Source organism: Bactrocera oleae, chromosome 4, assembly GCF_042242935.1.
Source record: "Bactrocera oleae isolate idBacOlea1 chromosome 4, idBacOlea1, whole genome shotgun sequence".
Lineage (NCBI taxonomy): Eukaryota > Metazoa > Arthropoda > Insecta > Diptera > Tephritidae > Bactrocera > Bactrocera oleae.
In genome coordinates, this window is record NC_091538.1 from 5,239,031 (window position 1) to 5,254,165 (window position 15,135).

General features: G+C 34.5%; 1 protein-coding gene across 1 annotated transcript; it reads right to left on the minus strand.

Moving 5' to 3' along the window:
• Nucleotides 1–1,063: 1,063 nt before the first annotated feature.
• Nucleotides 1,064–9,678, minus strand: jef (major facilitator superfamily domain-containing protein 6 jef). Its single transcript, XM_014246639.3, has 6 exons — nt 9,045–9,678; nt 4,113–4,779; nt 3,791–4,054; nt 3,445–3,720; nt 2,067–3,360; nt 1,064–2,006 (listed from the first exon to the last, which is right to left on the minus strand). The coding sequence occupies exons 2-6, from the start codon at nt 4,421–4,423 to the stop codon at nt 1,815–1,817; spliced, it is 2,337 nt and encodes a 778-aa protein (XP_014102114.2). The 5' UTR covers nt 4,424–4,779; nt 9,045–9,678; the 3' UTR covers nt 1,064–1,814.
• Between the last annotated feature and the right edge of the window lie 5,457 nt (nt 9,679–15,135).

Sequence of the window (15,135 nt, forward strand, 5' to 3'; positions counted from 1 at the left end):
CAAGTTGATTGTTTTTCATTACCATGTTTGCGTTCTCTTTGTTTAATTATTCAATTTTATGTTTAATATTTTTTAGTGTTTTTTTTTATACTTTTGTCGTTTATTTTCTAAATATCTTACTCTTCGATTATGTAGTATTTTCGTTTAACTCAATTCATATCTAAAGTTTATAATTTTTCATATTTAATATATTTCTGAACAGTTTAATAAAGTTGTAATTAGAATAAACACATCTAGAATTGTATTTTGCTAATCTCTTTTTAATTAAATGTAAAATTTACTAGTAAATATAATACAACTATTTTTTTGTTGCGATTCCGCTCACTTAATTAACTAACAATATAACGAAAGGACAGTTATTTTATATATGTAACACTTAAGAATTAGCAGAGAGCGAAAATTTATACAATAAAATACTTCGAAATCGGTGATAATGATTACCAGACTAACAATAGTAATGATTACTTTTGTAAGAATATTTTTAATAAAAATAAATATTTTACAAAATGTTTACAATACTTAGCAGTAATGAAAAAATAATTATATGTAATGTACGTTGGTAATAGTTTTGAACTATTAATAATAATAACATTAAATAGGTGTAATGGAATAGTAATGGTTGGAATGGTAATAGTATTCATTAATAGACTAACAATACTATACTTTTGTAAGAATACTGGTTTTAATCAAAGTAAATGGTTAAAAAATATGTATAATATTGAGCAGTAATGTAAAAGTAATTAAATGTAATGTAATTGTGATTACACCATTATTGGTAATAGTTTTGAACTATTAATAATAAAAACATTAAATTAGTGTAATGGAATGGTAATGGTTGTAATAGTAATAGTATTCATTAATAAACTAACAATGCTATACTTTTGTAAGAATACTGGTTTTAATCTAAGTAAATAGTTAAAAAGTATAAACAACATTGAGCAGTAATGAAAAAGTATTGATAACATAATTAGAAAAGAGTTATATAATGATAATAATTTTAACTATACATAAATTGGTAATACCTTTCAACTAAAATGTAATAAAAAACTAGTGTAATGCAAAATTAATGGTTAAAGTATTGGTAAAATCATACTCATATTAGGTAATGTTAAGTAAAATTTAATTAATGTAATCGTAACGGTATAAGTACTGATACTACAGATTGTAATTGTAGGTTATTTCAAAATAATGGGAGTATAATGAGAAATGATGAAAATGGTAATGATAAAGGATAACAGTAACTGTTTGTACATTGGTATTGTTTAGATAATTGTATTTATAGCAACAATGTAGTGGTAATTAAAATATCAATCGGTTTAGTGACACTGTTAAAGATAACAGTAATTGTGGTATTTAAAAAAATAATGCTAGAAGTAACTATAACAATGCAGTAATCCTTTTGAAAGCAATAATGTAATGATAATTAAAATATTAATAAATTTAGTGTTCTGATATTCACCAAAGTAATTGTGTAATTAAAAAGATAATGCTATAAGTAATTATAATAAGTAAGTATTAAATTAAAGAGATTACAAATCAAATAAGCGCTCTCCATTATAAATATGATTTCTTATTAATAACACGATTAGATTTGTTAACAATATTATTCTACCAGTATAACTACGTATGTATGTATAAACTATACAAATAGATCTGATCAAAACTGTTCCTGAAACTCATACCAAAAAAATATCTACGCAGACATATGTAAATGCAAAATCATCTAAAAATATCCTCCTTTCATTCTAACTCCATGCTCACTTTTCAGCCAATTCCACTACTTTCTCGTCTTATACAGGGATACTTTTTCCAATTTATTGCGCGAATGGGTTGTGTGGATTAGCGCCAGGTATGTCAAGATTACCGCCCGAAGTTTGGTAGGTGCCGTAGGTATTGCCAGTACCACCGTTTGGATTCATCTCATTCAGACGGGCATTAGAGAGTGCGCGTGGTATTGGATTACTTGGTACACCATGTGGCGCCAGATGTGAGGTCTCTTCCGCTACCTATAATATAAACGAGCTTATACTTCAAACTGTGCTGCACTTCAGTGGTCATGAACTTACCTGTCGCGGATCCTCCGTTGCTGGCAAATCCGAGATAAAGCCCTGATCTTTACGATAGAAATTCACGAAGATGAAAACACCCAAGACCACGAGGCAAGCCAGGCCATAACCACGGAATGTTTTCGTAGTGCCGTAGTATGTCACAAACATGCCACCAATAATCGCGCCACAACCGCGTCCCAAACCATGATGTATACCCTGTAGAACGCCCTGTGCTGAAGCTCTCAGATGTTTGGGTGTGCTGTGCGCTATGTACGAACAGGAAGCTGCCCATACGGCAGCATGTGTAATGCCCTGCATCAGTTCGAACGGTAACACCATCCAAGGATTGGTCGCATATGAGATATACAAAAATCGCAGCACATTGCCGATTAAGCCCAAGCACAGCACTTTTATATGGCCAATTTGTGTAATAAAACGGAAGCTGTAGAAGTAGGCGAAGATCTCGGATACGTGATTAATCACAGAAGCAACACCGAAAAGCGTCGGAGTACCGCCGTAATCTTGTAGATGCCAAAAGAGGAAGGTAAATATCAGTCCAATGCCAAAACCCATAAACCAGGCAACGAATAGAAACGAAATAGTTTTCATATCCTTAAAGTGTGTTAACACAGTTAACCATTCGGGCATTTCCTTAGTGGTTTGTGCAAACATTGTCGACTGTGCCCCCACAGCGGCCTGTGGTGCCTTGCCGACCACCGCCGAACCACTACCGATCGCCAAAGTGGGCAAATTCAGCTGTGCAGCCAGCTCAGCCATGCTCTCGTCCTCCGCCTGTTTGTTAGCTGTGGCGTCTGGATTCTCAGCGGGCTGTTCTATATCGATTGGATCGTATTTGAAAGTGATTTTCGACGCCGAAACAATTGCGCAAGTCATCAATATCGAAAAGATGGCAAAGCAGATGTTGTAGTTCTTTTCCATATGGCCAGCACCGCAGGGATGATGCGAGAAACGTGTCGAGTGATCGAGCACAATACCGACAATGAACATAGAAATACCCCAGCCGAGTGAGCCAAACATGCGCTGATGACCATACTTATCGGCATCGTCGCCGAGCAATGTAATGACAGCTGAGTCAGCGAGCGTAATGGCAGGAGCGCTGAAGAATTCACCAATAAGTATGACGAGTAAGAGCAGGAAGAAAGCTTTTTGAATGTCTGGAGTGCGATAAACCATCGAGGAGAATATAGGGCTAACATAGTCACGATGTTGTTTGTCATCGTAATTGCTGACGAAGTTGATGTGTATGGGTGAGATGCCGGCATCAATACGAGGTATAAATGAACGTTTGCGCCTAAATGAAAATGAAGAAAAATATAGTTGAGTTAGAAAACAGAGTCATTATATAATTATACTTTATTTTATCGCTTGCCCTCACCTTCTATGCGATTCCTCCATCGCCTCGCTCTGTGGCATTGTAAGTGCATCCTGTAAAGCCGCTTGAGAATGGTAACTCTCCACATCTTCCTTATTCATGTCGCTCATATCATATGCGGAGAGATCACGTTTAGTGCGTGTCAAAGTCAAAACGAAATCGGTTTCATTCTTGCGTTCGATGCAATTCACAGCCTCGGGTTTGATAAAGCTCAAAGGTATGGTAAATAGCACCCAACAGGCGAGTGAGGCCATCAACAACTTTTTGCCTTGCCGGCAGCTATAAATTATAAAAATGTGAAATTTGTTATCAAATACGAAATAAATAAAAAAAAACAAATTGTACACACCGATCCGCATAAGAACCCCAGAATGGTGCCGATAAGAACTCCACAAATGGACGCATACCAATCAATATACCGCACTGTCCAGGATTCATACCCATTTGTTTGAAATAAACACCCATCAGTGGAAAGAGTGAACCGAAAGCGGCAAAGAAAAAGAAATAGAAGGCCTTCACCGGTATGAGTTCGTGTTCGGTGGGCCCAAAAAGCATTTCGACAATATCGGCGTGACCGCGTATTTTGTGCGTGGACTCTTTGGCTTCAGGATAGCTGTTAACAAGAGTTGAGTTTATTAAACAGAATGTCTCAAAAGCATTAGTAAACTTACAGTGTTGGATCCACTTCACCAGTAGCCTCTACATCGACGCGTGGACGTGCTGCCATGCCATATGGTTGTTGTGGCACTCCACCAACATTCGGCATGCCACCACCATAATCCGCACCACCAACGGTTCCCTGATTACCGTAGCCACCACTCTGATCGTAACCTGCGCCGCTTTGATCATAACCACCGCCTGTTTGATCATAACCGCCCATCTGTTGGCCGTAGCCGCCGCCATAGCTTGGCTGTGGTTCATAGCCGCCACCGCCGCCACCAGCACCGAAGGGGTTTGGTGCGCCACCACCGTACTGAGCCATGCTTATCTAAAGCTTTTAAGTATTAGTATATTTTTACTGTCCGTATTGGTCTACCTCACTTAGAGGTAAGCCGTGATGTTACAACAATTGTTGTCGTTTTTTGTATAGTAAATTTTAGCGTGGTGTACGAAGACCAATGTACAATGACTACGAATTGTTCTTTATATCTGCATATACCTTAAAACTTTTTTCTTTGAAGCATTAAGCAATTACTAAATCTATTTTATCTACGTTCGGATTACGTTAGTTAATTTTTTCAGTGTTTTCCAAACGTTAGCGTTGAACTATCTTGTTTCCTTGTCTTCTTTTAACAACCATACACCAACTCATTGCTTCCAATAATCTGATTCTATAATCTGTAAGCAAAGGAGAGATAAATATTATTTAAGTTTTCATCACCAGAAGTGTATTATTAATCTTTAAGTAGCAGAATATAAAAATGTATGACTTTTAGTATATAATATTATCGAAAAAAGAACTGAAAAAACACTGAAGTAAAGGTATACGGTAATTTCATTTATTGATCTCTGCTGCCAGAGTTTAGAGTCTGTTGGTGTTCCACAAGTTCAATATATCTTTATGGAAGTCAGAAATAGTTTTTCCCATAAAAAAAACTGAAGAGAGCGTTCACGGTATTTTAATTCATCATTCCTTGCTGTCAGAGACCAAATTTGTTAGTGTTCCACAAGTTCAATATATCTTTATAAAAGTCAGAAATTTCATTTATCGTTTTAAAAGCCTAATTTGTTAGTGTTATACAAGTTAAAAAAAGAAAAAGTGAATAAAGTAATTTCATTTATCGCTTCTTGCTGTGGGAGAATAAATTTGTCGGCGTTCCAAAAGTTCAATAATAGTTCACACACAAAGTCAAAAGTAACTGTTCACATGTACATACATATGTATTTTTTGCTGATCAGTCTCCATTGCCAGAGACTAAATTTATTGATGATCCAAAAGCTCGATAAATTATCACGTAAAGAAAAAATAACTGTTCACATATATGTATTTATTTGTTGATATACTAGCAAGTTTGCAAACGGTTACTTTAATAATATGAAATCATTCACTACAAATACCAACCATCTTTGATTCGCAATTCCAACTAACCTTATCTTCAACTGACTTATATATCAATAACAGCTTTGAAAAACCATTCAAACTTGACAGCTGATTCTTATTAATGTCTCATTCTCTCTTTCTTTCTACCCACTCTTATTCTCTGCCACACGTGTGTATGTTATATTTTTTCCTTTTGAAGCGGAGTACCATCGAATCTGTGTCACTGTGTGACGTGTGCAAACAAGCATTCGTACCGATATACGACGTGGGCGCCTATTGGTATGCTTTTAATAATAAAATTTCAACCGAATGATAGAGTGCTTGCTTTATTACGGGATTATTAAATTTATTTTGCGTACGCTCTAGACATTGACGTGTTGACGCTTACTTTGAAATGCAAATAAGATTTTACTATCTCACATGAGACAGTTATTTTTCTTCTATCATATTCATTAGCATATTATTATATTTTTGCAAATTTATGTCCACATTGTAGATCACAAATAATAGGCTTCACTGTAGAAAACTTATTTTTCTTTTTGTTGTTATGCTTTTTTTTTAACTCAAATCAAAAACATTTCAGATTGACAAGAATTTGTGGCGCCTTCACTTATAATGTAGCAAAATGATTGACAAAGACGCAAACGTGGTCTCCCAAACATGAGAGATTGGTGACTATAACAAATAGTATAATGATGCTTACATATAATTCAATGATAAGCCATATGGTTGTGCAGAAACAGCGGTAAAAAAACATATTTTTATTAAAGCAAAAAAAAATATTTTATTATTGTCTTTTAGTCTTCTTTCAATTCTTTCAATATTACACAGAAAACTGTGTAAATCTATGGTGTACTAAACAGAATAAGTCTGCTCTCTTTTGTCGGAACTTTATGAAAGTAGATTCCTTTACTACAAATTCTGGCGAAAGCTCTGCCTCTAGCGCTTCTTGTAATCCCCGAACACTTCAGTTTAAATTCCAACTAACCTATTTTCTTCACATATCATGCAATATTACAGTCGTTTCACTTAAATTCAATAGCACAAAGTTCAAAATTGTTAACACCAATAAATTTGCTGCTTCACATAATTATTTCTTAAATGCCGCACTTGAACTACAGTCAACTAACATTTATTTTTATATATTTGTTTTCATTTTAATTTGTGATTTTTTTTTAATTGTGTTATTTAGCTTCTCGCTTTCCGCTTGGCGTGTTTTTTATTTATTTTGCTTTAATTTATATATTTAACCTCTGCACTTTGCTTAGCTCAATATCATATTTCAGTTGAGTGTCAGTGTCGCCATTTAACATTTTTCTATGTCATTGCGCATTTTACAATATCCACATACAAGCATACATACTTACATACATGCTGGCAATGGCTTTGAGCTACCTACAAATATACATGTATATGAATATATATATAATTATATGCATTTGCATGTGTAAGGTCGCACGCAAATATCTACGTATGCGCCTTCGTGCTAAAAACACTAAGTACATATGTATTTTTATTCTCCACTTGTCGCCAATGCGCCATGGCGTATGTGCACTTTGCCATTTAATCTCCGTTGTTGCCTACAATATATTACTCATACGCCATGTATTGCTAATGCTACGCTCTGTTTGCTAGCTTATTACACTGCTCATTGTTTTGTTAACGCGCTTTTATGCTGCAATTGTGCACTTATTGGAAATTTTATGCAATCACTTGGACTCACATCGCTCATGTGCATATATATTTATACAGTTTTTATTTTTAGATTATTATTTTTTTTTTTCTAATATGCTGTTGAAGTGTGTAGTAAACCTTGCGTGGGCAACATTTAGTAAATGAAATTTATTGAGATTTCATTAAAACTTGCAAGAGTGATAAGCACATATTTAACTGACGTCAGTAACAGCGTGCTACAAAAATAATGCTTTTCGTATTATTTGGTGGGAGAAATTTATGGAAGGTAAATGCTGCTTCAATAATTCATTTTACACGTGTTTGAAAATTGATATAAATCTCTTTAACAAATAACAATTATATTTAACTTAAAATTTTGTAATACTAATTTTCTTACATATTTTATATATAACCGGTTAGCAAGGGAATTAAGAGCTTGACTGCAACGTAGCTATAATACCTTTCACAGGTGCATTTCTTATAGCATAAAAGGATATTAAAAGACACTTATCTTTATTTGCATCGGACAGTTTGTATGACAGCTATATGCTATAGTGATGCAATCTAAACAATTTCTTCGGAGATTTCACCATCACTTTAGCCAATAATCCATGCCGAATTTCGTGAAAATATTGTATATTGTCAAATAAAACGGTTTCTCATACAAACACTAGATTTTAATTGATCTTTTTGTATAGCAGCTATATACTATATGGGTCCGATACCGGTGGTTTCTACAAATGAGCAGCTTCTTGTTGAGAAAAGAACGTGTGCCTAATTTTAGATCAATTTCACATATTTTAAAAATTTCCTTCTATATATTTCATTGATTTTATACACATTTGTTTTTTTTTACAACGTCAAATGTAAATAGAAAAATATAAAAGTATACTCCCATTTAATACCAAAAAAGTCTACATATATATATGCTTACACAAATCAAGTATTCTATAGCCTATAAATATATACGTACAGAACAACAAAGTTCTATTTTTGAGCTTTATATCATTTGTCAAGCCACCAAGTTCACTTTCCACCTGCTTTGCGCCTCCAATATTTCTATAACTACCCACAAATTTATGCCAAAAATAAATACAGGCAAAATTTTTCGGAGCACTTGAGACGCAAAAATAGGTTGGTAGACTAATATACATGCCTACAAATACGTATACATATAATATGTAGAGCAATATGCTATGTGTGTGTTTGTATGAGGAAGAACAGCTACGTGCGCCTATGATATTTGTGATTTTTATATAATCTTGCCAATATTGAAAATACCCTAGTTAATACATTGGCATACTTTGCGCTCATATATGTACACACTTAATTCTACACACCTACACGCTTTTACTTTTAAGAAGTCGCTTATTAACTATTGCTCGCGAAGAGTTGTGAGTTAGCGAAAGTTTTTTCTTGCTAAAATTTTTTATATATGCATAAATGTATGTATCGAAAAATATTTAATTTATTTTATTTTCTTTTTATACAATATATATTATATATCACTTTTTTTTATATTTTTTGTATTTTTACTGCTACTCAAAATACTCATGTTTGTATATATGTACATATATATTTTATTCTTAATGCTACTCTTTGCTTTTTGTAATTTCCATACACTTGTTGTTATTGTGTTTGCATCATCCTTGCTTTTTTATGCTTTTTTGTCCACAGTCAGTTTTATCCAATCAAATCGCATACTTAAAATTATCACCATGTATTTGTGTTGTTTTTTCTTTCTTTTTAAGCTAACACTTAGTGATTTTTATTGTTCTCTTTTAACCACCTTCCTGCAACTGTCAACATAATGCTCACATTCAAGGTAGCAGCACACATGATGTGCTGTGTAATGATGTGTGTGTGTGCTGTTTGTATGTATACTCACTTGCTTGAATGACAATTTTCTGCTTGAGGTCGTTGAGGAAAAGTCTGCTAGCTGATATTCTTACTTCAATTTTTCTTTGAAATAACTACTTTTAAATGAATTTTTATTATATTTTTAACTCTTTACAATCTACTTTTTTTAATTTCTTGTGCTTGCTATCAGTATTACGCGTTTTCACTCGCCTTCAACGCGACGAAGGCCAAACGAGTGCTGTGAAATTCGATTTTTTTCACTGCTTATCGTTGCCAAAGCATTTTCACCACTTTTCACACACCTCTTATACACACTTTTCTAGCCAAAATTTTACACACGATTTTTTGCTATTTAATTTTTCCTCGCTTTTTTGCCAAACTTTTTGCTTAACTTCTTTCCAATCAATGATTTTCACACGTGCAGTAAGTATATTGCATAATTTGGCGTGTATAATGCATAACCGTTAGGCCAAGAATCACCAAATAGCACAAAAAGAGCAACAACAAAAATATATGCGCATACTATATAATAGCGCCAATACGTGTCATATATAATTTCTACTGCTTTTGCTGCTGCTGCTGCTGCTGCTACCACGGTTGTCACTGTACTGCTCTGGCGCTCTACTGCTTTTCCGCTCAACTTCTTGCAGCGACTCTTGCTCGATTTCACCAAACCGACTTGTCAAATCGAATTTCTTTGGTATTCACTCAGCGTAAGAAAACTCAACACAGCTCAAAGCGTACAGCGTTTTCCAAGTAGCATTTCAATTTCCGCTTCGTTCTAGGAATTTCATTTTCCACAGACACCCCCTGTGCTGGGGCCTGCCCATCGTCCTTCATGGCATATGAGTGCGCGCTAAAGCGCATTAAATTCAATTCTCATTTTACCTTAAGTGAATGAGCGCCATACACATGTGTGCATATATGAGAGAGAGAGAGAGAGAATAAAAGAAATAGAGCGCAGAAGCTCAGTCAGGCTGTGCATATTTGTGCTTAGGCAGTCAATATCAATTCATTTATTTCATTCAGCTGAGTTTGTTTGAATTAAGCTGAGCTGCTTGACAGTTTCCGCTACAAAATAAGCAAGCAACGAGAGACAGCGAAGCTTTAGGCGTGTGCTTTTCTAAATAAACGTGCTTTAATTCAAATTTAAAGGCATAAGCGAATATTTTTTTTTATTCTCATTCGGCTGACTTTGAGGTGGAATTTGATGAATATTTTGTATATTAAAAAGAATTCCATTCCAGACTTTACTTTTATGTTACTGTTAATTATAAGAACGAATTACACAAAGGATTTATAAAATGGCTGCTTGGAAACTATGCCAATTTTTAAAGGCATGCGCAATAATTATATCAAATTAGGAATGTTATGGCATTGAAGCAAATACTATTTATTTCAAGAATAGAAATCAAAGCAAACGCGAAGAATCACCGTTCAACAAATCAGTGAAATTGATGGCGAAATCGCATGAATTGCGCTTCGAATTGCCCTCTGCACCTTTTTGCCTTTCTCTGTTCTTAAGAGAATTATTCGTTTAACGGAACTTTTCTATATACCATATGCAAACCTATTTTAAACAATTTTTAAATTTAAAAGTTTTGAGGTGACCTAAAGTGAAGCTGGCCACCAGCTGGCTCTATAAAAGAAAATAAGCCACCGTGCCTGGCCAGTGCTTAGGTGACTCCCACGCCTCCATGTGACGTGATTTAAAAGTTATGGGGTGACCTCACACGAAGCTGACTGCCAACTGGCTGCCAGCTGGCTCTATAAAAGAAAATCAGCCACCGTGCCTGGCCAGCGCTTAGGTGACTCTCGCGCCTCCATGTGATGTGATTTAAAAGTTATGAGGTGACCTCACACGAAGCTGACTGCCAACTGGCTGCCAGCTGGCTCTATAAAAGAAAAGCAGCCACTGTGCCTGGCCAGCGCTTAGGTGACTCTCGCGCCTCCTTGTGATGCGATTTAGACGTCATGAGGTGACCTCACGGGAAGCGGGCTGCCAGTTGTCTCTATAAAAGAAAAGCAGGCACCGTGCCTGGCTTGTGATGTGATTTAAACATCATGAGGGGACTTCACGGGAAACGAGCTGCCTGAACCTATCTATAGATTACTCTCACAGAAATCTTACTTAAAGTTCTACAATACCAATTTCAGAAATAATCTTAGTTATATGCTTTACGAACACCCTCTGGGTTTTCTCATATTAAATTTAACCACTCCCTTTATATATTTCAATTAACACTCAAGCTTCCAACACCAAAGACTTCATTTAAATTATAATTACAGTCAAGAGATCTTCATTGCTGCGTATAATCGAAGCCTCAAGTGGCATTGTCTTTCAATAGACTGGCGTCAAATTGTCTCTTGACTCGCAACAAAGTAATGATTGTCGTCTAGCGGCGGCAGTAATGGCCAGACAGAGGACATATTACCACACTTTGGTAATTCAAAGATGATACCAAGAATATGAAAAACAATGTAAGGAGGAAAAAAACATAAAACGCCTATTATTAGAAATAAAGAATACGGAACTTGTAGCAATAATAAAAAAAGAAACTAGTAGCCACGAAATTAAGAAAGCAACGTAAACGAAATGCGAACAATAAAAGCTCAGCAAAAACAAAAGCAATGGAAATGTGCTACAAATTGCAGACTACTCAACACATTCACCGTTTGTCCACATCAGCAACCAACAATGTATGCTTTTAAGCGTGTGATTAAAGCGCAGTGAAGAAAGAGGGGGTTGCTATTATGGTATGTCGAGTCAGAGGAAAATATGCTCATGGGGAAATGTGTGTATTTATATGAGCGTGTATTATATTCGATTCCAAATATTTCAATATAAATGCGCGCATTGAAACTATATTCAACAAGTCGATTGGTTAGCTGAGTTTCTTGTTACAAAAAAATACTCTATCCAAAGGTAACATTTTTTGAATGAATATTGTTATAGTCTCATCAAATTTGACCAGGACTGACAAAAAAGCCACATTTTCAAGTATTTTGATACAAATCTTTATTATCGCCTTCAATATAAACTTCTGAGGAAAGCATGCCACTTATTATAGTTAAGTCTTGAATTTGAGGTTTTTGGTTTCGTCGATATTATTTTTGGAGCGACATTCACTAGATTGTTGGACAGTCTCAACGTCATATTTCTAAACCTTCGACTCGTCACCAGTATATTATTTTATTATGTCGAAGGTAAATAGTTTTTCTACTTTTTCAATTGTTTTTATACCCTGAACAGGGTATATTAAGTTTGCCACGAAGTTCGTATCACGCAGATGAAAGCAAGAAGAAACTCCTATCTTTAACTTACTCCTTTTTTCAATCAAACCTGAAAATAATAATTATAATTTTGAAAAGAGATCGCGAATGGCTGCCTATTTTCTTTAATACTAGACAATAATTTAAATGAACAAATAACAAAACAAAAAAATTAATTTATAAAAATTTTGGAGAAGTACTTAAATTCGACCCATACAAACGGTCATAGACTTCAAAAGTAAACAAAGGTTGTTGACTTTGCTAAATGTAACCATAGGTTGTGGACTTGGCTAAATGTTCATAAAGGTTGTTAACTTGGCTAAATATTCACAAAGGTTTTGAACTTGGCTAAATGTAAACAAAAGGGTTAATGACCTAATAAAATGTAAACAAAGGGGTCATTGACCTCGGCAAAATGTAAACAAACAGGTCATTGACCTCATAATGTAAACAAAGGGGTCATTGACCCCATAAAATGTAAACAAAAGGTTCAGTGAACCCAAATGTAAACAAAGGTTGTGGACTTTGCTAAAACGGTTGTTGACTTGGCTAAATGTAAAGATAGGTTGTGGACTTGGCTAAATGTAAACAAAAAGGTTAATGACCTAATAAAATGTAAACAAAGGGGTCATTGACCTCGGCAAAATGTAAACAAACAGGTCATTGACCTCATAATGTAAACAAAGGGGTCATTGACCCCATAAAATGTAAACAAAAGGTTCAGTGAACCCAAATGTAAACAAAGGTTGTGGACTTTGCTAAAAAGGTTGTTGACTTGGCTAAATGTAAAGATAGGTTGTGGACTTGGCTAAATGTAAACAAAAGGGTTAATGACCTAATAAAATGTAAACAAAGGGGTCATTGACCTCGGCAAAATGTAAACAAACAGGTCATTGACCTCATAATGTAAACAAAGGGGTCATTGACCCTATAAAATGTAAACAAAAGGGTCATTGAACCCAAATGTAAACAAAGGTTGTGGACTTTGCTAAATGTAAACAAAGGTTGTTGACTTGGCTAAATGTAAACAAAGGTTGTGGACTTGGCTAAATGTAAACAAAAAGGTTAATGACCTAATAAAATGTAAACAAAGGGGTCATTGACCTCGGCAAAATGTAAACAACCAGGTCATTGACCTTATAATATAAACAAAGGGGTCATTGACCCCACAAAATGTAAACAAAAGGGTCAGTGAACCCAAATGTAAACAAAGCTTGTGGACTTTGCTAAAAAGGTTGTGGACTTTGCTAAATGTATACAAAGGTTGTTGACTTTGCTAAATGCAAACATAGGTTGTGGACTCGGCTAAATGTAAACAAGGCTTGTGGACTTGGCTAATTGTAAACAAAAATGCCAATTTGCAGAGGGTTTTGCAATAAAAGATATCCTCATGAATCACATCATTAATTTTAATATGTTTATTTAACCGGAAAATAAATAATTTTATTAATTAACACATTTTTTACAAAAGAGTTCTACGTACTACTACACTGACTGTTGATTTTTGTGGCACTCTAACTGGTCTTAATACTAAATCGCAAGCTTGAGTGAAGAACAACGCTTGCTCTTGCACAAAGAAAATGTTATTCCGCAACTGCGGGGATTCTTTGGCTAGCGTTCGAAGTGCTCACATTTATTGAGACTCACTTTGTGCATTGATATGTGTATTTATATGTGTGCTATAATGTTTTCAGTCTTCCACGAAAAAATTGTCTTTCTTATCAGTTGAATGCTATTGGGATTTACTTTAAAGCATAAATATTTTTTACACCTACATGCACACATATAAGTATATATCGATATATATGCATGCAAATTTAAGATTGATAGTAGCTGTGTCTGCAAAAAATCCCCTTCTTCGAAAAATTTTTGGTTGATCGAACTTCGGTGTAAAATACAAAGATTGCGAAATATAGATTTTGCTAGCGAATATACATACGTACGAATACACGTTCATTTATTGATCTAAAATGATGATGACAAAATAATGTTAACATTTAACAAATTTGTGAATTAAATGTAAGAACTTGAATATATAATATAATGTATATGTTTCTAATTTCTGTTGATAAGTCAAGTTAAATAAAAGTTGCCTAAAAGATAACTACCATCCAGAAAAAATCGCAGTTCGTTTAATCCACTCCTTCCAACTTTATCCCATACAGAAATGAAGGTCGGTGGTTTCCGCTCATATAAACGCCATCTGCTGCACTCAAATTTTAGCTCCCGACCTTATATCATCTTCCGACCAACTTTTTGTGCACCTCTCACTTTACGAGATGCTTTCAAAACCACTTTTGGGTTTCTACCGAAATTTCGTTTCTAAATAGACTTGAATGAGTATTTACGTCTGATGACAGTCATATCTTAAGTAAAACTTCAATTATTTTATAACCAATAACGAACTGGATTTTTTATAAAAGCGAGTGAGAGGTAAGATCAAGTTTATGTTATACTTCTCATAACAGTAATTTATCCTAAATGGTTAATAAAGTGAAATGGTACGGGAAAGAAAAAACAAACATTGAGCAAGACAACTGAAAGCAGGAAAAGAAGTAGACATTAATCTATTATATAACTATAATGTTATAAAGTTATAAATTAATAAAATTTTCTATATTATAATAACCATCAGGTGCTCGTACAATATTACATGGCTCAAAATTGATCTCATTCATACATTTCATTAGCCTTCGTTTAGTCTAGGTCGTCTTAAGTTAACGCTTATTATTCAAGGCAATAGTAGTAGCTTCGTCTACATTTTGCACAAAAGTAAGAGAACAATCTCATGTTTGGTAGAGATTGAAAATATTTAGGTTAGAATTTTTTCAAACAAAGATAAGAAG